Source organism: Ruditapes philippinarum, unplaced genomic scaffold (genome assembly GCF_026571515.1).
Source record: "Ruditapes philippinarum isolate M1 unplaced genomic scaffold, ASM2657151v2 ctg643_1_1_1_1, whole genome shotgun sequence".
In the NCBI taxonomy this organism is placed as follows: Eukaryota; Metazoa; Mollusca; class Bivalvia; order Venerida; family Veneridae; genus Ruditapes; species Ruditapes philippinarum.
The window spans coordinates 19,737-45,177 of NW_026855860.1; the positions used below are offsets into that span (position 1 = coordinate 19,737).

General features: G+C 32.7%; 4 protein-coding genes across 4 annotated transcripts; all 4 read right to left on the reverse strand.

The window, feature by feature from the left end:
• Positions 1-3,333: 3,333 nt before the first annotated feature.
• Positions 3,334-7,018, reverse strand: LOC132744627 (uncharacterized). Its single transcript, XM_060733382.1, has 3 exons — positions 6,145-7,018; positions 5,490-5,819; positions 3,334-3,977 (listed from the first exon to the last, which is right to left on the reverse strand). The coding sequence occupies exons 1-3, from the start codon at positions 7,016-7,018 to the stop codon at positions 3,334-3,336; spliced, it is 1,848 nt and encodes a 615-aa protein (XP_060589365.1).
• A 4,951-nt stretch (positions 7,019-11,969) lies between these two features.
• LOC132744628 (uncharacterized) lies at positions 11,970-13,679 on the reverse strand. The gene has a single exon (XM_060733383.1). The coding sequence runs from the start codon at positions 13,677-13,679 to the stop codon at positions 11,970-11,972; it is 1,710 nt and encodes a 569-aa protein (XP_060589366.1).
• Positions 13,680-18,111: 4,432 nt separating this feature from the next.
• LOC132744629 (uncharacterized) lies at positions 18,112-19,239 on the reverse strand. The gene has a single exon (XM_060733384.1). It carries the CDS (start codon positions 19,237-19,239, stop codon positions 18,112-18,114), a length of 1,128 nt encoding a protein of 375 aa, XP_060589367.1.
• Positions 19,240-19,305: 66 nt separating this feature from the next.
• Positions 19,306-19,818, reverse strand: LOC132744630 (transcription intermediary factor 1-alpha-like). Its single transcript, XM_060733385.1, has one exon. The coding sequence runs from the start codon at positions 19,816-19,818 to the stop codon at positions 19,306-19,308; it is 513 nt and encodes a 170-aa protein (XP_060589368.1).
• Positions 19,819-25,441: the final 5,623 nt, after the last annotated feature.

Genomic DNA, 25,441 nt, shown 5'->3' on the forward strand with positions numbered 1-25,441 from the left:
TTCCCCGTCTGTAATGATTTATTCCTATTTTCATATACGTTAGTATATCGCTCATAAAGACGGCGGTATACTTTCAACTGCCTATTTTCTGCACAAATTATTTATTTGAGAAACGCTTCCCTATTGTCCAATATCGCAACGTGCTGGCCGAGTGATTTAAGGATTACTGACCGCACATTTATCAGTCATCTTCAAAGTCATGTTATTGCAAAGATTATGTTCTTTATTTTTGGTAAGTGCGTAAAATGAAATGATAAAGCCTTTGATGTAGGTAGAACTTAATATACATATATAAACTTGCCAGTTTAGATTATCCTCATACGGACAGACAGACAGTTCATTTACTAAATGTCTTGCGCTATAAAAAATATTTTGGTGTATGTTTCCAAGAGGCTAAAGTTGTTGACTTAAAACGACTTGTCCCTTACCGCTGTGTGTTCGAATTTTGTAATAGCTATGCAGCTAGCTTACATAACGTCGGAGGTTCTATTCAGGTGTCCGTTCGCGCCTGAAATAATACACGGAAGGACACCTGAGGTCTTTCTCCACCAGTAAAGCTGGAAGGTCGCTGGGACATATATTGTATTTTTGCGACGTAACACTCAACAAAAAAAGGTAACATCAACCGTAGTGCGAACAACGACAACATGGCTTTAGCAATAGCTCGTATTTTTTTCATCGAAAACATCGAGATAAAAATATGTGACCAATGTTCAAGATCACAATGGCAATAGGTTTCGCGGAAATAGTGGGTCCATCGCATCTGCGATGGTGTATTCGCGCAGAGGCGGTGGATAATAAATGGCCGTTTGCTTTTGTCGGTCAGTTAATGACTGGATTTTGTTAAATGTTTTAATGATTTACTGAACCACCACCGCTGCAATGGATCCACCGCTTCTGCGAGAGATATGGCCAGTGTGAAGTTTGAGGCGGACAACAGCAAAGGAAATAACACTTGTTAATTCTGGAGATTGTATGTAGACAGTCTTACAGTCAAAGTTTTGAAATAAGAATAACCAAACCAAAAACAGCTTGTCTTATTTACGTGTATCAGAAATTTGATCAGTAGCATCTATATGTATCAGAAATAAGATCAGTATCATCTACATGTATCAGAAATAAGATCAGTATCATCTACATGTATCAGAAATAAGATCAGTATCATCTACATTATCAGAAATAAGATCGGTATCATCTACATGTATCAGAAATAAGATCAGTATCATCTATATGTATCAGAAATAAGATCGGTATCATCTGCATGTATCATAAATAAGATCAGTATCATCTACATGTATCAGAAAAAAGATCGGTATCATCTACATGTATCAGAAATAAGATCAGTATCATCTACATGTATCAGAAATAAGATCGGTATCATCTACATGTATCAGAAATAAAATCGGTATCATCTACATGTATCAGAAATAAGATCAGTATCATCTACATGTATCAGAAATAAGATCAGTATCATCTACATGTATCAGAAATAAGATCAGTATCATCTACATGTATCAGAAATAAGATCAGTATCATCTACATGTATCAGAAATAAGATCGGTATCATCTACATGTATCAGAAATAAGATCGGTATCATCTACATGTATCAGAAAATAAAATCGGTATCATCTACATGTATCAGAAATAAAATCGGTATCATCTACATGTATCAGAAATAAGATCAGTATCATCTACATGTATCAGAAATAAGATCAGTATCATCTACATGTATCAGAAATAAAATCGGTATCATCTACATGTATCAGAAATAAGATCGGTATCATCTACATGTATCAGAAATAAGATCAGTATCATCTACATGTATCAGAAATAAGATCAGTATCATCTACATGTATCAGAAATAAGATCAGTATCATCTACATGTATCAGAAACAAGATCGGTATTATCTACATGTATCAGAAATAAGATCAGTATCATCTACATGTATCAGAAATAAAATCGGTACATCAGACTCGGTTAGCGTCTCTGAGAGCTATGTAATTTTCTTACAGAATCCAGTACTGTACTTTACCTTATACTATAATACAAGTTTTTTATCCTTAAAGGCCCAAAATGCCCCAGAAAAGAAATGTTTTTGTTTATTTTTGCATTTGTTGCTTTTTGACAGTTAGTACAGTAACATTGATTTAATTAAGTATTTTGTATGGAAGTCAAAATACTTCTATAATTATTAATGTTATAAAACTCGTGTTTGACCTTTCATAAAAATGAAAACAATATTAATTAATGAGGCGTAATGTATCTTAAAGAAGTGTTTAAAATCTGATTTAAACAACGTAAGACTTGTCAAATTTCTTATTTCCAAAGGAAAACTGTTCCATACCTCCATACCAGAATAATAAAAAGTCTGCTTCAAATAAATTAAAATTAATACAATTTATGATCAGACAATCGTGTTACATTGTAATCTGTGGGGCTGATCTATTGCTATTATGTTAATCTGATCGTAGAAATATGTCAAACAAAACAACATACAGATAGTCTCTAAATATTTAATCAAAACATTACAAAATTTTATATTTTACGGATACTGAATAAATAAAATGTACACAGTGGCATTTATCTTTAAAGTGCATATATGTAGCTTCCCGTACTGACCGTTTATATATTTATATAAAAGTAAAATCTCTAACTTGTCGTATATAAGAAAACATGCCGTAGCTTTCGGCCTTGCGGCCTTCTTCAGCAGCATTTATTTTAAATACAAATATATCAAAACAAAACAATGGAAGTGACGTAATGTCAATGAACAACGCCCGCCGTGGCGTTGTTTGCCGTCTGCCGCGTTATTCTTTGGTATTAACTCCATATGATCTATAGGTTCTTAATTTACTTTTCCACAAATTTTGTATTGTTTTTCTGTAATTGGTCATGTCTGTAGAGCTTTTCCAACCCCATTATTGAAAAATCATTAACTGTGTGGTCGTTCGTGTAAAAATGCGCAGCTAACGGATCGTTGTACTTGGTTCGTATTCTGGTGTCTTTGGTACAACGTATCCCCTCTTTCTCCAACATAAATATAACGTTCGCAACGCTTACAATAAACTGCATACACCACATTCGTAGATTTGCACGTGATCTGATTTCGAACCTTATACGAGGCCCCGTTCACACCAATGAATGTGTCTGCTTCAATAACGTATGGACAAAACGCACACTTTTTGGATCTGCAATGAGCACAGAAATTCGGCTGTTGAAAAAATAGTTTATTGTGTTTCTTATGAACAAGAATGTCCTGTAGGTTATTATCTCTTCTAAATGCCGCAATTGGAGGATTTGGGAATATTTCCTTCATTCTATCTGAGGTGTGTTATTCAGGTAGGTGTTTTCGTACTATTTGTCCTACATTCGGGAGCGCTCGGGAAAATGTCAGTACTACGGGGATTCTTTCAGTGTTTTCTTTATCTTCATTATACTGTAATAAGTCACTTCTTTTCTTACTATCTACTTTTTTTAATTCTGTTTCAATATGTCGATCTTCGTAGCCTCGTTTCTGTAACTGAGTTTTAATGTTATCCCTATGTTGTTTGTAAGTCGATTCATTCGTACATATTCGTTTAGCACGGAGGACAAGTCCATATGGTCTTGATCTTTTAGTCGATTCCGGATGAGACGATTCTTTATGCAAGTACAGGTGTTTATCTGTTGGTTTAGTGTAAAGGTCTGTTATTAAAATGCCATTCTGAATCTTCGTCATTACGTCGAGAAATTCAAGTTTTTCAGTAGAATATCTTAATTCTAACTTTATTCTGGGATGAAGGTTATTCCTAAGCTCGTGGAATGATTTTAAAGACTCGATACCGTGAGTCCAAAGGCCCCAAACATCATCAACATACCGAAAATACTCAAGCGGAAGTTTATCTGTTATCTCCATCAGCTGTGATTCCCATGATCCAAGATATATGTAGATGCGTAATTCATCCCTAATCGTGAGCCAATCGCTGTTCCTTCTGTCTGTGTGAATTTTCTTCCATCAAATGAAATAGTGTTATTTTCAAGGACAGTGTCCATCATATTGAGAACATCGTCTGTGGGTATGCTAGGGTTGGCACGTTGATTTAATGCACGTGCAACCGCATCTCGTGCCTCTGCTCTGTACCCAAGTGTCCCACGAGCAAATATTTATATAAATAAAACAAAAAAAACAGTCCACGAATTAACTTATTTAATTAATTGCCAACCGGTTTCTCTGATGAGAAACATTTCTTCCTGATGATCATAAGAGAAACCGGTTGGCAATTAATTAAATAAGTTAACCCATGGACTGTGTTTTTTTGTTTTTAATTATATATAATTATACATGTATATATATATTTGTATTAATTTTGAAATTGTACTTCAAATTACATTTTTTCATGTATATGGCTATAATGTTTTTGTAATATTTATACTTATAAAATATTGCTGTTGTTGTAACAGGACATTTCATAATATAATGGTTAATGTGTGTGCATGATTTTTATAAGCAATATACATACACGATTTATGTTCCTAAAGTCATTTTATAATCTATATTCAGACGATATCACTATTGTGGCAAAAAATAGAAAATGACAAGATTAATCAATTCATATTTGTCTTAATTTCTTGCAGGCTGAACATTTTCATTAAAAACAAATGTGTCACCAGATCTATGAAACATAAAATAAACTGGAAATAAAATACAAGGGGAACCCATATAAATAGAAATCACGCACTATTTAGGAGGAAACATAAATCAATAGGAAAATACGAATTAGTTTTATACATTTTACTACATATTTGCTTTACAAAATGTCATTTAAGAACAACCATTGGGTAAGTCTTAACACTGTGTACGGGACGTAAAGGGGTGTAACTTACGAAAAAGCAGTAACATCCCTTACAATGACGTAACAGCAAACAAATGAAAACTAATAATGCATGTTAATACTGTCATAGGATATTTATGTGTGAAATTTTATTATTGAAACATAAAAAATTATTTAAAACAAAAATGTCGTTCTACACTGACTTCACCTTATGGTATATTTTAAGCACGCATGATAGGTTAATGAGTTTTCAACTTCTAATGTTAGTTCACAGTATTATTTCCAATGATAACAACACGAACTTGTGATACTTCTATAAATTACTTTCCAATAAATTGGTTGTAATTTCATATTCAAATTAATGTACATTTCTTTAATATTTTATTCTAAATATGCAACACATTTAATGATGGTTGTATGTAAGTATATTCATAAATGATTTAGCCTTGCGATAATGAAAGTCAGAACAGTGGTTGATAAAGTCACGCCTGCTTGTATACCAGGATGGAGTTTCCAGAATAATTACTAACATACAAAGTGGAAGTTACATCATTAAAACAGACAGACTGCAAGTTATTAAGCCTATCTGTCTCAATCGGCAAGATTTTGATTTTTCTGCAATCTTGCGAAACTAGATATAAGGTATTATTTCCACTGCTGCAAACAAGAACTGAACCATCCTCACAAACGGTAAATGACCTCGGATACTTAAAACTTTCGTCCTGATAAGTGGCAAGTAATTTTCCATCAAACGAAAATTTCATCAACGAAGAGTTGTTATTATCAGATACAAAGAAACTACTCCCACACACGTTAACTTCTACACAACCAGGCCAACCTAAAGTACCAGCTGTAATATTGTGTACAACCTCTCCGTCCAGTGTTAAAATTTGAAGTTTTGGTGGTTCCACAAAAGATACCAGCAATGTATTCTGGTAGTGAGCTATCCCTCTACATTGTCCGTTGACTTTTATTTCTCTGATTGGTGTCAGTTTCTTGTCTGTTACTGAGAGGAAACAAATCTTCCCAATATCAGGTAATGTAACTGCAATCTGGTCGGTGGCTACGAACGTTATATCCCACGGTCCAGATTTCAAGAGAATTTGTGATGAAATACATTTTTGTTTTATGTCTACCACTAAAACGAAGTTGTTTTTTTCTATCCATGCATAAAAGTGCATCTGATGATAAAAGAAGCATGTTTGAAATTATGGCACCCTCTTTCTCAGCATTTGAAAGAACATAAATTTCACTGTCAAATACTGGTTTAAATTCAGAAATGATGCATTCCATTGAAGGGTAATAACAAGATGACTTTGAAGAAAGTTTACCCAGACTGCAGCTTCCAGAAACCATCGCGTCAAAGTCACTGCTACGTACGAACGTATACTCAGTATATGTCGTATTTATAGTTTGTGTTAAAGCTTGCTCTAACTGACTCAGTCGAGCTTCAGTTTGTTTTGCTTCAACAAACAGGTCAGTGGTTTTCTTTGACAGTGACTTGAGATATTCAGTAATGCCATCTAGTTCAGACTTGATAGTTTTCAGGATACCCTCATTTTTAGTTATAACATTTTCATTTTCTTTCCTGAGACGCTCACATTCCTTAAGCACTGATTTTTCCATCTTGTTTAAATAATTTTCAATCTCCTTTCGGAACCTTTTGATTTCGTTAACTGCGAAAACGAATTCTTCAGCACATGCTTTTTTGCCTTTCTCTGTTGACATTATCTTGGAATCAACTTTAGTTTGGAGTTTCTCGATTCTATCCAGAATAGCTTTATATTCTCCGTTGATGAATTCGTCAGCTATATCCGGAATAAACTCAACCTGACATGCCTTGTGTTTAATTACCATGCAATTACCGCACCCGACTGTATCATGATCTCTGCAGAAGTACTTGATTATCTCTAATTTATGTTTCTCGCATGTTTCAGTACAAAGTTGTTTGATGGTTTGGTGGTCAACATTCTTCGGTATATTAGCCTTATCTAGAATAGTATGATGTTTACTGACAGTTACTTTGCGATGATATTTGATACACGTTTTACAAAGATACTCCTGACAGTTCTTACAGAAACCATCTGCTACTAAAATCTCCCCTTCGCTTGAACAAGGTTGACATAATACTCCATTGCATTCAAATGATCCCGAAGATGACGCAAATCCTTGAGCTCTATCTCTGGTCTTTCCAGGTACCTCCATTATCTGCAGTTTAAAACAACAAGGCTTTTATAAATCAACTCAATTCTGTAATACGATATTACTTAATAATTTAAATTCGAATATATCTAGTACACACACCGTAGTATCTTTTACTTCAACTGAAATGATGTTTGATTGAAGTTTAGTCTAACATTTTGATAAGATAATAATTTGAACACAGGTGCTCGTCCAGTCTTGGTGCCCATATAAAAAAATGGAAAAAAAAACACAAAAAACATCAAAACAACTATTTTGGGTTGAGTGTAAGAAAACAAAATGACAAACATTTTTTCCTATATACCATTACTACGAAAAGGTCACATAGTCGCCGTTACGCTACGGAGCTTTACTAGGACACGCTGAGGAACAACCACAATGTCGAGTTCTGTAACAATACAAGCTATTTTTGTAATCTTAACACATCGTGCATTTAGAAAATTGTTAACATTCTTCTTCTACCTTTCTAACCTACATTTAAACTCGGGCACTCCCTAAAATAGTTATTTTATTTATTTATTTTTTAATTTCATTTTTTTATATGGGCACCAAGACTGGACGAGCACCTGTGGAAAATATATACGTTGTAAGAGACAAATATAGATGTTTATTTGGGAGACCTACTATAAAGAATCTCAATTCAAACCATTGAAAACGTTAAACAGAAAAATCCTAATCTATTTCGCGATCTAGGGCAATTAGATGGTGAATATCGTATTTCACTCAATGAAAACGCACAGCCATATGCTTAATCTGTACCAAGGCGCGTGCCTTAACCTTCGCATCAATTTATTGGTTACTGTTGCCTATTGTTCAGCGAACGTAGTCGTAGGGGGCCAGAACAGCGAAACAATACGGTGTATGTTTTCGACAAAATGGCCGACAATCACTGTTGTTTTGCAAGATTTTAACAAATTGGAGTGTCCTAGTTTAAATGTAAGTTATTTAAGATTGTATGTAAGGTAGAAGAACAATGTTAACAATTTTCTAAATGCATGATGTGTAAAGAGTTGCAAAATAGCATGTATTGTTACAGAACTCGACATTGTGGTTGTTTAGTAAAGCTCCGTAGCGTTACGGCGAATAGGTGACCTTTTCGTAGTTATGGTATATATGAAAACGAAAATTTCATATTTTTTTCTTACACTCAACCCAAAATAGTTGTTTTATTTTATTTTTTTTTTATTTTTTTTTTTTAATTTCATTTTTTTATATGAGCACCAAGACTGGACGAGCACCTGTGAATTTGAATTGCATGTATTGTTTGTGTTATATACCATTATCAATATCTCACCAATCTACTCCATATTATCAATGTATATTTGATATGATTGTACTTGTACATGTATGTCATTGAAATATGAGAAAACATGTATTTAAATCAAGCAAAGGAGAGCAAAGGCCATTGAACGTAGACTCTATAATAAACTGATCATGCTGTCGGATTTGCGGACTTTTCCTGGACATATCTTTCCAACTTTTGTGAAATTAACGCCAATAAACTGTTTAAAGCTGCTTATAGGCATACCTTCTTAAGTGATCACAGGAACCAAATTCTGTGTCAAAACAAATGTGCACAAAAAATTTATATGATAAAAGTGATAAAAATGCTTAAGGTTATTTGACATTAACATTTTTTCTTGTTTCTGTGGTCATAAAAAGTAGCTAAATCTGGCAAATCACAGTAATGATCCGCAAGAAATTTGATTCTATTTTCTTAATACAGGACCTTTGATAATGTCAATTGTGCATTGCCATCATCAAAGTCTTGTCATTGTGGTCTCTAAGAAAAGTTATGATGAAAGTTGCAGTGAACAAACTTTCGCTAACATCAATTTCCCCATACAAACATGGGAAACTTATAATTTGTCATGAATGAATAATTTTGTCGAAATCATGTGTAGAAAGTGGCTAAATCAGTTCAGGTGAAATTTAAGAATAAATTCATAAACTTCTAGACATGTATCCGTAGGATACGATGCACTTCCGCTGTATTGTCACAAAACATTCTGTACAAATACTTAGGTGTTACATAGCACACTTAAATATTTATGTGCTTACGATTGCTAAATAAACTCTTGAAAACTCCAATGAATTGGTGACAAATTGAAACAGTTTATAAATTTGCGTAAAGTTTAAAGCAGGGTTTTGTTGAAACAGGGAATGTGTCCACAGGATACGGATAGCCCCATATTTCATTGCATTACCACAAAATATCCTGTGCAATAACCTTTGCGTATAAAGAATGCAGTAAAAATTTTCTAGGAACACGTGACAAAAGTCGAAATATGTTATATTTCTAAATAAGGGTCTATAACACTATTAATCACTACTGGAATTTTGATTCCAAATTTCGATATCGAATCGAATGTAATCAAAGTAAAAAAGTTCTGTCAAAATATCAATAACAAAAATGGTGTTGTAAAAAAAAAAACAGTTTTAGAACAATATTGATTCTAGTGAACTCTTGCACAGCTGCAAAACCTATATCAGACCAGCCTCGCACCTCTGACAGCTATGTACTTGCCTAACAGAATTCAGTTTTGAATCCAGCAACCTTATAATATAATACAAGTAAATTATCTTTAAAGGCCCGATATGCCACAGAATTGTTTTATTCACCCCAAAGCTTTTTTTCTGACGTCCTGTTATAGTTTCCAAAATGTTACTCATTAGCAAATAGTTTCTACCATCTTTTGCTTTTGTTGCTTATTGACAGATAGTACAGCTACATTGATTTAATTTTGTATTGTGTATGGAAGTCAAAATATTACTTTGTTTACATTCCGCTTCTTTTTTGAGAAATAATGTTACATTCAGCGCTTCTTTCATCAGGTGATAAACAACTAACATGCTTTAAAACCATTATTTAAAATGTTATAAAACTCGTGTTTGCCCTTTCTTAAGAATGAAAACAATATTTGTTTCTGAGGCATAATGTGCCTTTAAGAAGTGTGTAAATTGTGATTTAAATAACCGACGACTAGTAGAGTATCTTATTTCCAAACGAAAAGTGTTCCATAACTCCATATCAGAATAATAATAATAATACTTGTCAAATTTTTATTTCCAAAATTTCCAACTCCACACAAGAATAATCAAATTAATTTACACAATTCATGATCGGACAATCCTATTGCATTGTAATCTGTGAAACTGATCTATTACTATTATGTTTATCTGATCTGCAAAATGTGTCAAACAATACAACACACAGGTAGTGTCTAAATCAACGATACAATTGATATAGTTTACGGATAAGGAATAAATAAAATAGACACAGTGACGTTTGTCATTAAAATTTCATGTATAAAGTTATATATTAGTATCTTCCCGTACTTACCTTTTTCGTATATATTTTTTTCTTTTTGTATTTGAACCACAAATAACATTTTTTCATGTATATAGCTACATTGTTGTTGTAATATTAATGAAATGAATGTTGTTGTTGTTGTAGTAGTAAATAAAATGGTAAATGTATGTGCATTATTATTACGAGATAGCTAAGTCGTGGCCACGAGATACTATGTTGTGGTCACGTGGTGGTCACACGTTTCATGTTCCTATAGTCCTTTTTTATCCTTATACAGGCGATATTACTATTGAAGCAAAAATAGAAAATGGCAAGTATAATCAATCTATATTTTGTCTTTATTTTTTGCAGGCTGAACATTTTATAAAAAACAAATGTGTCACCAGATCTATTAGTAATTGACTGGAATTGAAATACAAAGGGAACCAATACAAACAGAAACCATACATTATTTAGGAGGAAACATAAATCAGTAGGAAAATAATTAGTTTTTTACATTTATCAACATATTTTCTTTACACAATTTCATTTAAGAGCAACCATTGTGTACGGGACGTAAAGGGGTGTAACTTAAGATTCACTTATGCTGTCAACTTTAGGCGGTAACTTCCCTTACAATGAGGTAACATCCAACAAATTTAATGATTAAATATGCAAAGGCTTTCATAGTGTATGTGTCAAATTTCATTATGAAACATAAAATCAATCAAGAGCTTTTAACATTTATATCACATTCTTTAAAATTATGGCATATCGTTAGTGAGCATAACATAGACGCAAATATATTGTCTTAAAGATAAACTACGCACATATCTTTATTGCAGAAATTTATTGAAATCTAAATAATCGTTACTGAAATTTTCTAATTTGAACAATAAAATGAAAACAAAATCTGTTTGGGAAGCTGCATCCCGTTTACTGGTCAAGTTAAATTAATTGTTGCATTTGAATGTCATATATTCATTCTGTATTACTTATAGTTTAAGTAGAGTTTAAAGCGTCAAAATATGCAAAAATAGCCCTTACTGCGCTAGTCACGCAGTAGAAAAATTATGATAAATAATGCCATAATTCGCACATCAATTTATACTTTAATCTTGAATCATTAAAAAATTTTGACTATTCTTAAAATCTTAGTTCATTTGTTTTCAAGTTTGATCTTTTTGGGCATACAGCTTTAAATGCTAAATTAAATTATCATTATCTAAAAATTGCTTGAAGCCATAATTATGATTAAAAGTATAAACATTTGTAAAAAATATGATGACGTATCTTTCTAATCATCTTAATTACAAATACATGTATAATAAAAAAAAATGTTATTTCATACTGACTTAATATTATGGTATATTTTAAGTATGCATTATAAATTTCTGAGATTTCAACAAAGCTCTAATGTAAGTACACAGTATTTTTTCCACTGCTTACAACAAATACTTGGCCATTTTTTCTGACAACAGCTTCCTTTCCAATGAATTGATTGTTATTTCTTATTCAAATGTACATTTGTTAAATATGCTATTCTAAATATCTGACACATACAAAAATGATTGTATGTAAGTATACAGTCTTTGTTGAAGTAAAACGTAAGTACAGTAACTTAATCAGCGTTAATGTAAGTGAGAACAATGGTTGACAAATTCATGCCTGCTTGTATACCAGGATGGAATTTCCAAAATAATTACTCAGATACAAAGTGGAAGTTGCTTCATTAAAACAGACAGACTGCAAACTATTAAGCCTATCTTTCTCAATCGACAAGATTTTAAGTTTTCTGCAATCTTGCGAAACTAGATGTAAGGTATTATTTCTACTGCTACAAACAAGAACTGAACCATCCTCACAAACAGTTAATGACGTCGGATACTTAAAACTTTCGCCCTGATAAGTTGCAAGTAATTTTCCATCAAACGAAAATTTTTTCAACGAAGACTTTTGGTAATCAGATACAAAGAAACTACTCCCACGCAGGTTAACTTCTACATAATCAGGCCACTCTAAAATAGCAGCTGTAATATTGCGTACAACAACTCCCTTCAGTGTTAAAATTTGAAGTTTTGGTGGTCCGATAAAAGATACCACTAATGTATTCTGGTAGTGAGCTATCCCTCTACATTGTCCGCTGACTTTAATTTCTCTGATTTGTGTCAGTTTCTTGTCTGTAACTGAGAGCAAACAAATCTTCCCAATATCAGGTAATGTAACTGCAATCTGGTCGGTGGCTACGAACGTTATATCCCAAGGCCCAGATTCCAAGAGAATCTGTGATGAAATACATTTTTGTTTTATGTCTACCACTATAACGGATTTGTATGCATAATCTTCGCATAAAAGTGCATCTGGTGATAAAAGAAGCATGTTTGAAATAAGGGCATTTGAATGAACAATAATTTCACTATCAAATATTGGTTTAAATTCAGCAATGCTGCATTCCTTTGAAGGATTGTAAGAAACTAACTTTGAAGAAAGCTTTCCAAGAGGGCAGTTTCCAGTAACCATCGCTTTCAAGTCACTGTTACGTACAAACTTATACTCAGTAAATGCTGTTTTTACATTTTGTTTCATGCCTTGCTCTAAATCACTCAAGCGAGTTTCTGTTTGTTTTGCTTCAACAAACAGGTCAGTGATTTTCTTTGACTGTGATGTTAAACATTCAGCAGTGTCATCTAGTTCAGACTTGATGGTTTTCAGGAAACACTCATTTTTAGTTATAGCATTTTCATTTCCTTTCCTGAGACGTTCACATTCCTTAAGTATTGATTGCTCCATCTTGTTTAGATAATCTTCAATCTCCTTTCGGAATCTTTTTATTTCTTGAACAGCGGAAACGAATTCTTCAGCACATAGTTTCTGGCGTGTCCCGGTTGCCATTATCTTGGAATCAACCTTTGTTTGGAGTTCCTTGAGTTTTACCAGGATAGCTTTATATTCCTCGCCGTTGATGAATTTGTCAGCTATATCTGGGATACACTCAACATGACATGCATTGTGGTCAATTACCATGCAATTACCGCACCCGACTGTATCATGATCTCTGCAGAAGTACTTGATTATCTCTAATTTGTGTTTATTGCAGGTCGAAGTACATAGTTGTTTGACGGTTTGTGTTTCGACATTCTTCGGCATATTAGCCTTATCCAGAATAGTATGATGTTTACTGACAGTTACTTTGCGGTGATATTTGATACACGTTTTACACAGATATTCCTGGCAGTTCTGACAGAAACCATCGGCTTTTAAACTCTCACCGTCAGCTTTACATGGTTGACATAACACTCCATGACATTTAGATGATCCCGAAGATGACGTAAGACCTTGAGCTCTATCTCTGGTCTTTCCGGGTACCTCCATTGTCTGCAGTTTAAAGTCTTCTATAAATCAATTAAATGCTGTAATACGATATTACTTGACAAATTCAATTCGAATATATCGTGTATACTCACAATATTTAGTGCACACACCGTCGTATAATTTTCGTCTAATGAAATGATATTTGATTGAAGTTTAGTTTAAAATGTTGATAAGATAATGATTTGAATTACATGTATGTTTATCTCTGTCATATCCCACTAATCTATCCCATGTTATCATTGTGTATTTGATACGATTGTACTTGTACACGTATGTTATTGAAGAAATGAGAGTACATGTATAAAAATCAGATAACTTTATCGAAATCATGTGTAGAAAGTTGTTAAATCAGTACAGGTGAAATTTTAGAATGATTTTATAAACTTCTAGACATGCATTCATTGGATACGATGCACTTCCTCTGTATTATCACAAAACATCCCGTACAAATACTTCAATGAATTGGCGACAAATTGACATGATATCACTTATTTAACACCTTATTGAATATAACCAATGCACTTTTAGCGTAACAAACTAATTCATTATTGGATCCATTATTATGAATTTAGCCTCATTTTCATTTCAGAGTGCAAAACGTCCATACCAAATCCATATCGTAACCCATATAGCGCCGTTTTCATTTACCGAGTCCAAAAGATTCATATAGAATTAATATCGCTCTCTCATTTAGCCTTATTTTAATATTTAGAGTCCATAATAGCTTTATCAAATGCATATCATACTCCATCTAGCCTCGTTTTTCTTCTTGAGAGACCAAATTTCGATATCGAATCGAATGTAATCAAAGTAATAAAGTTCTGTCAAAATATCAATAACAAAAATGGTGTTGTAAAAAAAAAGGTCATTAAACAGTTTTAGAACGATATTGAACTCTAGCACAGCTGCAAAACCTATATCAGACCAGCCTCGCACCACTGACAGCTATTGACCCAGCAACCTTATAATATAAGGTTAGTAAAGTAAATTATCTTTAAAGGCCCAATATGCCTCAGAATTATTTCATTTCTGACGTCCTGTTAAAGTTTCCAAAAAGTTTCTCATTGGCAAATTGTCTTGACCATATTTTGCTTTTGTTGCTTATTGACAGTTAACTATAGTAACAGTGATTTATTTCAGTAATTTGTATAGAAGTCAAAATATTACTTTGTTTACATTTCGCTACTTTTATGACAAATAATGTAACATTCAGTGCTCCTTTCATCAGGTGATAAACAACTAACACGCTTTAAAACCATAAATTAAATGTCATAAAACTCGTGTTTGCCCTTTCTTAAGAATGAAAACAATATTTGTGTCTGAGGCATATTGTGCCTTTAAGAGGTGTGTTAATTGTGATTTAAACAACCGACGACTAGTAGAGTTTCTTATTTCCTAAAGAAAAGTGTTCCATAACTCCATATCAGAATAATAATAATACATGTAATACTTGTCAAATTTTTATTTCCAAAATTTTAAACTCCACACCAGAATACATGAATAATAAAATGTCTGTTTCAAATGAATTAAGATTTAGACAATTCATGATCGGACAGTCCTGCTGCATTGTAATTTGTGGGACTGATCTATTGCTATTGATGTTGATCTGATCTGCAAAATGTGTCAAACAGTCTAACACACAGGTAGTCTTTAAATCAACGATTCAATTGATATAGTTTACGCATAAGGAATAAATAAAAAGAACACAGTGACATTTGTCATAAAAAATTCATGTGTATAGATGTATTTACACACGTTGCCAGGCAACTTACCGCGTACATGGTTGAGCGGGGTTATGATTGTAGCCTGTGTTTGATTTTGGCGGAGATGTGCACGTGAAAAGTATGATACATGTATATGTACTATAGGTGTGTAAAATAATCATTTGAGGATTTGCTTTTCGGTTGTTCAGACGAGTTTTATCTTAACTTTACATTATTTAGAACATTACAGTAGTTTATGTAGATTATAACGTCGTAAGATACACGATTTTTTCAATCAATGTGTATAAATATAGTATTTAAAAATCAATGCATATAAACACTCTTGTTTTTCTAATTTCAGATTCTGATGTATGATACGCCAGGAATGCTTGTTTTAAAAAAAATAGGTGTTTCGGGGGACGAGAAGACGTCCATCCTGGTCTTGAGCCACAGGATCTTCCCACCTCCCCCTCCGAAAAATAAGTAAAAGGAGTTAGGGTTGGGTGGCCTGCTCGCAGCATCCCGATTTAAGAGTTCATGAATATATTATATGATTGTATTTTTGTATGTGTATACTTTATTGTAAATTCAAACATTGAATAAAGGAGTGATTATTATTTAAATTTAAGAGGCATTTTTTTTGTAAATTTTTCTCGTTTTTGTTTTTGTAGAACAATTAAAGTAACAGGGTCATTTTATCACTTTAATAATGTGCCGATAACATGATTGTGTCTAACAGTTAAGTTTTCTTTGTGAATTAGATTGTTCATTTAAAGTTTGTATGGGTCTCCATTTTTGTTAGTAACTGTTAACGACCTATATGCCTGCCATGAATTACATCTAAAGAGTAAATATGTTTGTTGTTTTGTTTTTCCGTTGAATGATACGAAATCAGTTTAAGTTTAACCTGTCATTTGTTAATCTTTTGTGTATAATGTCATAGTGGTTTTGATACGAATAAGTTATGTTTCTTACTGTGTATAAACTCGTCAAATAAACGGCTTGAACAATCGCTCTGAGCCAATTGCATATAAATTGTTTATTTTTTTTTTGTTGTAGTGTAGTATATGTAAGTTGGCGGGCTTAAGCTTGTAAATGATTTATACTCGGTTTAAAGAATTGAATAAGAGCATAATTATTATATATTAGTATCTTCCCGTACTTACCTTTTTCGTATATATTTTCTTTTTGTATTTGAACCACAAATTACATTTTTTCATGTATATAGCTACATTGTTGTTGTAATATTAATGTAATGAATTCTGTTGTTGTTGTAGTAGTAAAATATAATGGTTAATGTATGTGCATAATTATTTATAAGCAATATATATATACACGTTTCATGTTCCTATAGTCATTTTATTATCCTTATACAGGCGATATTACTATTGAAGCAAAAATAGAAAATGGGAAGGATAATTAATTGATATTTTGTCTTTATTTTTCCAGGCTGAACATTTTTATAAAAAGCAAATGTGTCACAATATCTATGAAACATAAAGTAATTGACTGGAATTGAAATACAAGGGGAAGCAATATAAATAAAAATCATGCATTACTAGTATTTAGGAGGAAACATAAATCAATAGGAAAATATGAATTAATATATACATTAATCAACATATTTTGTTTACAAAATTTCATTTGGGGTAAGTACGGGACGTAAAGGCGTGTAACTTAAGATTAAGGCGGTAACTTCCCTCACAATGAGGTAACATCCTACAAATTTAATGATTAAATGTAAAGGCTTCCATAGTGTATGTGTCAAATTTCATTATGAAACATAAAATCAATCAAGAGCTTTTTACATTTATATCACATTCTTTAAAATTATGGCATATCGTTAGTGAACATAACATAGACGCAAATATATTGTCTTGAAGATGATCTACGCTCTCTTTAGGTAACATATCTTTATTGCAGAAATTTATTGAAATCTAAAAAATCGTTACTGAAATTTTCTAATTTGAACAATAAAATGAAAACAAAATCTGTTTGGGAAGCTGCATCCCGTTTACTGGTCAAGTTAAATTAATTGTTGCATTTGAATGTCATATATTCATTCTGTATTACTTATAGTTTAAGTAGAGTTTAAAGCGTCAAAATATGCAAAAATAGCACTAACTGCGCAAGTCACGCAGTAGAAAAATTATGATAAATAATGCCATAACTCGCATACTTTAATCTTGAAATATTTGACTATTCTTAAAATCTTAGTACATTTGTTCTCAAGTTTGATCTTTTTGGGCATACAGCTTTAAATGCTAAATGAAATTATCATTATCTAAAATTGCTTGAAGCAATAATTATGATTAAAAGTATAAACATTAGTAAAACATATGATGGCGTATCTTTCTAATCATCTTGATTACAAATACATGTATAATAAAAAATAGAAAACAAAATGTTATTTCATACTGACTAAATCTTATGGTATATTTTAAGTATGCATTATAAATTTCTGAGATTTCAACAAAGCTCTAATGTAAATACACAGTATTTTTTCCACTGCTTACAACAAAAACTTGGCCATTTATTCTGACAATAGCTTCCTTTCTAATGAATTGATTGTTATTTCTTATTCAAATGTACATTTGTTAAATATGCTATTCTAAATATCCAACACATACAAAAATGATTGTATGTAAGTATAAAGTCTTTGTTGAAGTAAAACGTATGTACAGTAATTTAATCAGCGATAATGTAAGTGAGAACAATGGTTGATGAAGTCACGCCTGCTTGTATACCAGGATGGAGTTTCCATAATAATTACTTAGATACAACGTGGAAGTTGCTTCATTAAAACAGACAGACTGCAAACTATCAAGCCTATCTTTCTCAATCGACAAGATTTTAATTTTTCTGCAATCTTGCGAAACTAGATGTAAGGTATTATTTTCACTGCTACAAGCAAGAACTGAACCATCCTCACAAACGGTAAATGACCTCGGAAAATGAAAACGTTCGTCCTGATAAGTGGCAAGTAATTTCCCATCAAACGAAAATTTCATCAACGAAGACCATCTATAATCTGATACAAAGAAACTACTCCCACACACGTTAACTTCTACAAAACCAGGCCAACCTAAAGTAGCAGCTCTAATATTTCGGACAACCACTCCCTCCAGTGTAAATATTTGAAGTTTTGGTGGTTCGACAAAAGATACCACTAATGTATTCTGGTAGTGAGCTATCCCTCTACATTCTCCGTTGACATTTATTTCTCTGATTCGTATCAATCTCTTGTCTGTAATAAAGAGGAAACAAACCTTCTTAATATCAGGTAATGTTACTGCAATCTCGTTGGTGGCTACGAACGTTATATCCCACGGACTAGATTTCAAGAGAATTTGTGATGAAATACAGTTGTGTGTTATGTCTACCACTTTAACGGAACTGTTTGCATTATCTACGCATAAAAGTGCATCTGGTGATAAAAGAAGCATGTTTGAAATAAGGGCATTTGAATGAACAATAGTTTCACTATCGAATATTGGTTTAAATTCAGCAATGCTGCATTCCTTTGAAGGATTGTAAAAAACTATTTTTGAAGACAGCTTTCCCAGAGGGCAGCTTCCAGAAACTATTGCGTTCAGTTCACTGTTACGTACAAACTTATACTCAGTAAATGCTGTATTTACATTTTGTTTCATGTCATGCTCTAAATGACTCAGGCGAGTTTCTGTTTGCTTTGCTACAACAAACAGGTCAGTGATTTTCTTTGACTGTGAATTTAAACATTCAGCAATGTCATTTAGTTCAGACTTGATAGTTTTCAGGAAATCCTCATTTTTGGTTATAGTATTTTCATTTTCTTTCCTGAGATGTTCACATTCCTTTAGTATTGATTGTTCCATCTTGCTTAGATAATCTTCAATCTCCTTTCGGAACCTTTTGATTTCTTGAACTGCAAACACAAATTCTTAAGCACATGTTTCCCTGCCTGTCCCTGTTGCCATTATCTTGGAATCAACCTTTGTTTGGAGTTTCTCGAGTCTATCAAGAATAGCTTTATATGCCTCGCCGTTGATGAATTCGTCAGCTATATCTGGGATAAACTCAACATGACATGCCTTGTGGTCAATTACCATACAATTACCGCACCCAACTGTATCATGATCACTGCAGAAGTACTTGATAATCTTTAATTTGTGTTTCTCGCAGGTTTCAGTACATAGTCGTTTGACAATTTGTGGTTCAACATTCTTCGGCATAGTAGCCTTATCCAGAATAGTATGATGTTTACTGACAGTTACTTTGCGATGATATTTGATACACGTTTTACATAGATACTCCTGGCAGTTCTGACAGAAACCATCGGCTTCTAAACTCTCACCGTCAGCTTTACAAGGTTGACATACTTTACAACTTTGAGATGACCCCGAAGATGAAATTTGAACTTGATGTTTATTTTCCTTCTTTCCCGAAACCTCCATTTTATGCACTATTTATAGCGGTGGTTTAGAACGGTTTGTTTGCTATTGAATAATTTTTTGACCTATCCTATTTCTCATGTTATCGTGTATAAGTCCAATATAATAAAACTTTCGTCTACAGATTTACGTAAGACAATTTTTAATTCATTACGATTTTATTCTTAAAAAATGCAATTTCTCTAGCCGTTCAAGTACTTACTTGTCGACAATATATAATCGCGCATATCAACCAAGGCTTTCGGTTGTTTTCGTACAACTCCGGGTTAGAAGATTATTGATTATAGTATATTTTTATTTATGTCGTCTTTTGAAATGTCATAAAAGTATGCGTATATACAAAACAACATGTAGTTCAAAATGAAATTCGATACGTGTTGAAATACACTTAATATACAAAAGTAAAGGAGAACTCCGGTTAAGAAGATTATTGATTGATATTGACTAGACAAAGTGTATTCATAGGTAATCTTGAATGCTTATCTTTGTCGTCTGAAATTATGAGTATATAAATACAGTACTACATGTACTTCAAAATGAAATACAAAACGTATTAAGATAGGCATATCCAAAAGTAAAGGAGATCAGAATTGATGTACATTGTTGTATAATTATTCGCGACTTGAGTCCAAATGAACAGGAATATAATTATAAAGCATTGAAACGATAAAACGTGCATTATCATACTTTATTATAACTCACGTAAACTCTTTACTTATATATATAGCCTAATGTGTACCAATTGTAAAGCCTTGAATAGCCTAAAACACGATGCGTTGTTTTTTTATACTCAGTACGTACGAGAAATCGAGCATTTTCCCGCCAATATTTCATACACTATGAGCATGCAGCAAATAAACAGACGACAGTTTGCCGACTTTAAAAAAGAAATGATAAAATACAATTACAAATTGTTAATGAATCAATATTCAACTCAAATGGTCCGAAACCTATGGAACGCCACAGCTGCCTCATGTTGTTACATTTTATTTCATTTTTCCCTAAAAGCGTCTTATTTCACGGCGTCTCAACGCCGTGATATTGTGATGGGTAGTTTTCGGTAGCATGGGCAAAAGTCACGTGACAAAATGCCTTTCGATTTCTACAGCCGACATTTTATTGGTTTTACGCAATCATTGTACAGCCCATTTCTGTGAAAAGTTACATAGAAACAGTTTTTTTTTCAAAACCATATAGAATCTAAACAGTATTTGTATCAACACACGAAATGTCAGCGTTTTATATTAACACATTTCCGGTTATCCTTTCGACATGCTTGAGAAATTCGCCTTGAATGGATAATGTATGGTGGCTGATTTACGCCATCCGTATATTTTCGCGTCTTCGCCTCAAAATGCGAAAATGCGAACACACGAAGGGACGACACATTTTGACTAATGTGTTCTCATGTCGGATCTATGTGTCTCTCAGAGTGAATCACGTGTAAAATGTCTTTGAACATTACATTCCTAAGTTTCTATATTTGCAATAAAGAACTTAAATTGTCTTTTTTTTTTAAATAATTTCATTTTCTTTGCGCAATTCTCTAAAATGAGACTGAGTTTTTCAATATGCGTTTCACAATAAACATTCACCATACCAGGTTGTAAAATAACTTAATTTGGTCCTTAACCCTTTCCCCCATGAGCATATTGTGAAAAATGGCCGTTTTCACTGAAAAGCCTCCTGTTACAAGTTCAAACTGCTATGAAACTATGAAAAATGCTTCAATACTAATCAAACTTGGCACAAATGTTGACTGGACTATTGCCTTTGTAACGACATGCTCAGTCTTAAATTTCCCGTTACCATGGCAACGAGGGGACATCTCAAAATTGCCAAAAATCACTATTTTGCCTCGATTTTTTCCATCAAAATTTATTTCAAAGTGCTGCAACTTCTCAAGGGATTGAGTTAGAGTTAAAGGCTTTTCAGCGTTGGTTACACGTTACCTTATGATTGACCTGGGGTAATTTTTAGCCTCTGACAAGTCCAAAATTTTCTTCGCGATGAGGGGGACTCCGCGTTGTTTCGCGTATACATGAGGTAAAGGGTTAAATCAGTTTTTACCACAACATCAAACTTCATTCAGAATTCATGTCTCGTTATTGTGAGCAAAATTCTGAGTTTCCTTTAGATATGAGCAAGAAAATGTTTTATTATCCTCCGCCGAAAAGACGGTGGGGGATATAGAATTAGTCTCCATCCGTCCGTCTGTCCTTCCGTCCGCCTCTATACATTTTTGTCCGGAGCATGTCTCAAAAAGTATCAATTTGAAACTTCATAGGTGGAGGTAACAACTTGAAACTTCATTGGTGGATAAATCATATTTAGGAAAGTGCAGTGCACAAGAATGATAACTCTACGCTGCATATTTTTTTCATTATTGCCCTTTGTTATTCTTCAAACTCAATCTTTGTCCACAGCATAACTCGAAAAGCCTTTGAGATATCAACATGAAACTTCATAGTTGGATAGATCTCACTCAGGAGGTGTGCAATGTGATAACTCTACCATTCCTAAATTTTGAGTTATTGCCCTTTGTTAATTTTCATGCTTAATTTTTCACCTGAGTGGAGCATTATTTAACTAAAAAAAAACAAAACTTTAAGATGTCAATGTAATCTTCATAGGTAGATAGATCTTTTTCAGGATGAAAGTTGTGAGAAAGAATGATAACTCTACCCTTTATAATTTTTGAGTTATTGTCATTTGTTATTTTCATACTTTTTGTGCGGAGAATATCTAAAAAAGTGTTAGAGGTAACAACTTGAAACTTCATAGGTAGATAGCTCTTTTTGATGAGAAGTGCAGCACACTAGAATGATAACTAACCGTGCATTATTTTTCAGTTATTGCCCTTTGTTATTTTTCATACTTAATTTTGTCCAGGGTGTAACTACAAAAGCCTTTGAGATATGTACATGAACCTTCAAAGGTGGATAGATCTCACTCAGGAGGTATGCAGTGCAAAAGAGTGATAACTCTATCCTTCATAATTTTTAGTTATTGCCCTTTGTTATTTTTCATACTAATTTTTTCACCTGAGTGGAGCATATCTCTGAAATAGTCTTTGAAATGTCAACATGAAACTTCATACGTGGAGGAGGAATGTTGTGCGCAAGAATGATAACTCTATCTTTTATAATGTTTGAGTTATCGCCATTTGCTATTAGCTCACCAGAGCCGAAGGCTCAGGGTGAGCTATTAGTATCAAAGGGTGATACTCCGGCGTCCGGCGTCCGTTGTCATGCGTCAACAATTGTCTTCTTCTCTGAAACTGCTGGGCAGATTTACTTCGACCTAAAACGTACCTAGCCCTTTGGTCTGAAGCATGCTTGTGACAGTCACACTTGAATTTGCTCATGTCATTTCAATTGGCCCCTTTTAGGGGTCAGCAGAGCTAAAAATAGAAAAACCTTTAAACATCTTCTTCTACAGAACCAACGGATGGATGATCACCAAACTTTGTCTGTAGCATTCTTGGGTAGTCTTTTATCAAGTTTGCTCATATGAATTTGATTGGCCCCTTTTAGGGGCCACTAAAGCTAAAAATAGAAATATCATTAAACGTCTCTTTCTACAGAACTAATGGATGGATCAAACTTTGTCTGAAGCATTCTTGGGTAGTCTTTTATCAAGTTTGCTCATGTCATTTCAATTGGCCCCTTTTAGGGGTCAGCAGAGCTAAAAATAGAAAAACCTTTAAACATCTTCTTCTACAGAACTAATGGATGGATGATCACCAAACTTTGTCTGTAGCATTCTTGAGTAGTGTTTTATCAAGTTTGCTCATATTCATTTGATTGGCCCCTTTTAGGGGCTGCTAAAGCTAAAAATAGAAATACCTTTAAACGTCTCTTTCTACAGAACTAATGTAGCATTCTTGGGTAGTCTTTTATCAAGTTTGCTCATATGAATTGATTGGCCCCTTTTAGGGGCCACTAAAGATAAAAATAGAAAAATATTTAAAGAATGTATAATTATCTATGGAAGCTGTGTGCCTTATTACGGGTCTAATAAAATTGGTCTTTTCTTAAAAAATAAGTGCCTGTTTTTTAATGACACTTTATATTTATATTGTAACCTCCTTTAGTTTGTAGAATTTAAAACACACCTTTGTATGAAGTTGAAACATGTTTATTTTATATTTACAAAGAGACTGTATAGCAATTATAAGTATGATCAAATATGAAATTTGATGAAAGGGAAACAACCTATGTTGGAATGTCTTTCATAAATGTGATCTGTTACGCAATTATTCTAAGCTGGGAGTAATGACCTGTTTGCTGATGAAATTTTTTGAGGTCATGACCAATGGGGAGAGAAAAATTGATATTTACAAAATCACTTGAACTTAATGATTAACAACAAACTTTATAGTGATGATTTATCATAAATGCTTTCAGAAATAGGTAATACTTAACTGTAAAGGTAGTATACAGCTATGTTATACAGTAAATGCTTTTTTTCAAGTTTGAATACTTTCACATTGAATCAATTATTATGCTTTGTATCTGAACTGTTAACATATCTGCACATAGTTTTTCATTTTACTTGCTAAAATAAAACCCTGATCCCAAAACTCACTAGACATGCACTATGGCAAAGTTCAATGGTATTGTTGTAAAGTTGGATTCCAACTACAACAGGTTATATAATAATTACATAATATTGTATAATATTACTAAAGGAGTAAATCATATATAATCTTCATACATATTTTTCAAGAAATATTAAGGGTTTAAACTTTAACTGAGATTTAAGTTTATTTTAAAGTTTAATCATATTGAATATTGTATTGTTTTACAGACATTTCATTCTTATCATTCATTAGTTTAATGTTGATTATAGTTTGTAGAACTTATTGATACACTCATTAACAGTTAACTTAGCATGGCCTAAGACTCTTTATATACAACATATAGAGAATGGTTCTACTTTTAATTACACTGGCCTTTAAACTTAGTAGAGATACAAGTTACTGATTTAGCATTATATATGTTTGTAAATATGTTTAGTTTGATATTAGTTCTGTAGTTTTATTGTTTAGAATATATTTGTAAAAGTTTATTTTTTATTATTTTTATAATCATGGTCAATTGATACTGTTGCAAATTTTCCATGAGTCATAATCTATTTTTAGGATAGTTATGTAAAGTACTGATAAGCCTAGAGCATTTGTTAAGTAAATTCTGGTTGGCTGTAAATTGACCAATCAGATAAGTTGTTACATACAGTGCCACCTGTAGGTAGATGCTAGCTCCCTCTGGGATTCAGAAGTCCATTTATACAAGCATCTCAAACAATTTGATCATTCTGCTGCTAATTTTTGGAAAAGTAAGATCTCTAAAAGCTCTCTAAGGTTAATTAATTAATTATTTAATTTATTTTAGGCACTTTGGCATTTAAATGAACCTTAGAGATTATCCAAAATTACTGAAGCATTTTTGATAAATTTGTAAGTAACTAATTTAAGTAATTATATTTTGACAGAGTTAATTAAGATTAATTAATATCTTTTCTTTGTTTAAGTGGCAGCCATCTTGAATTATTAGATCCTTATTTTTGATGATATAGATTAAAACAGGGCTGGCTACTATTCAGATTTATTAGTTTAACAGCA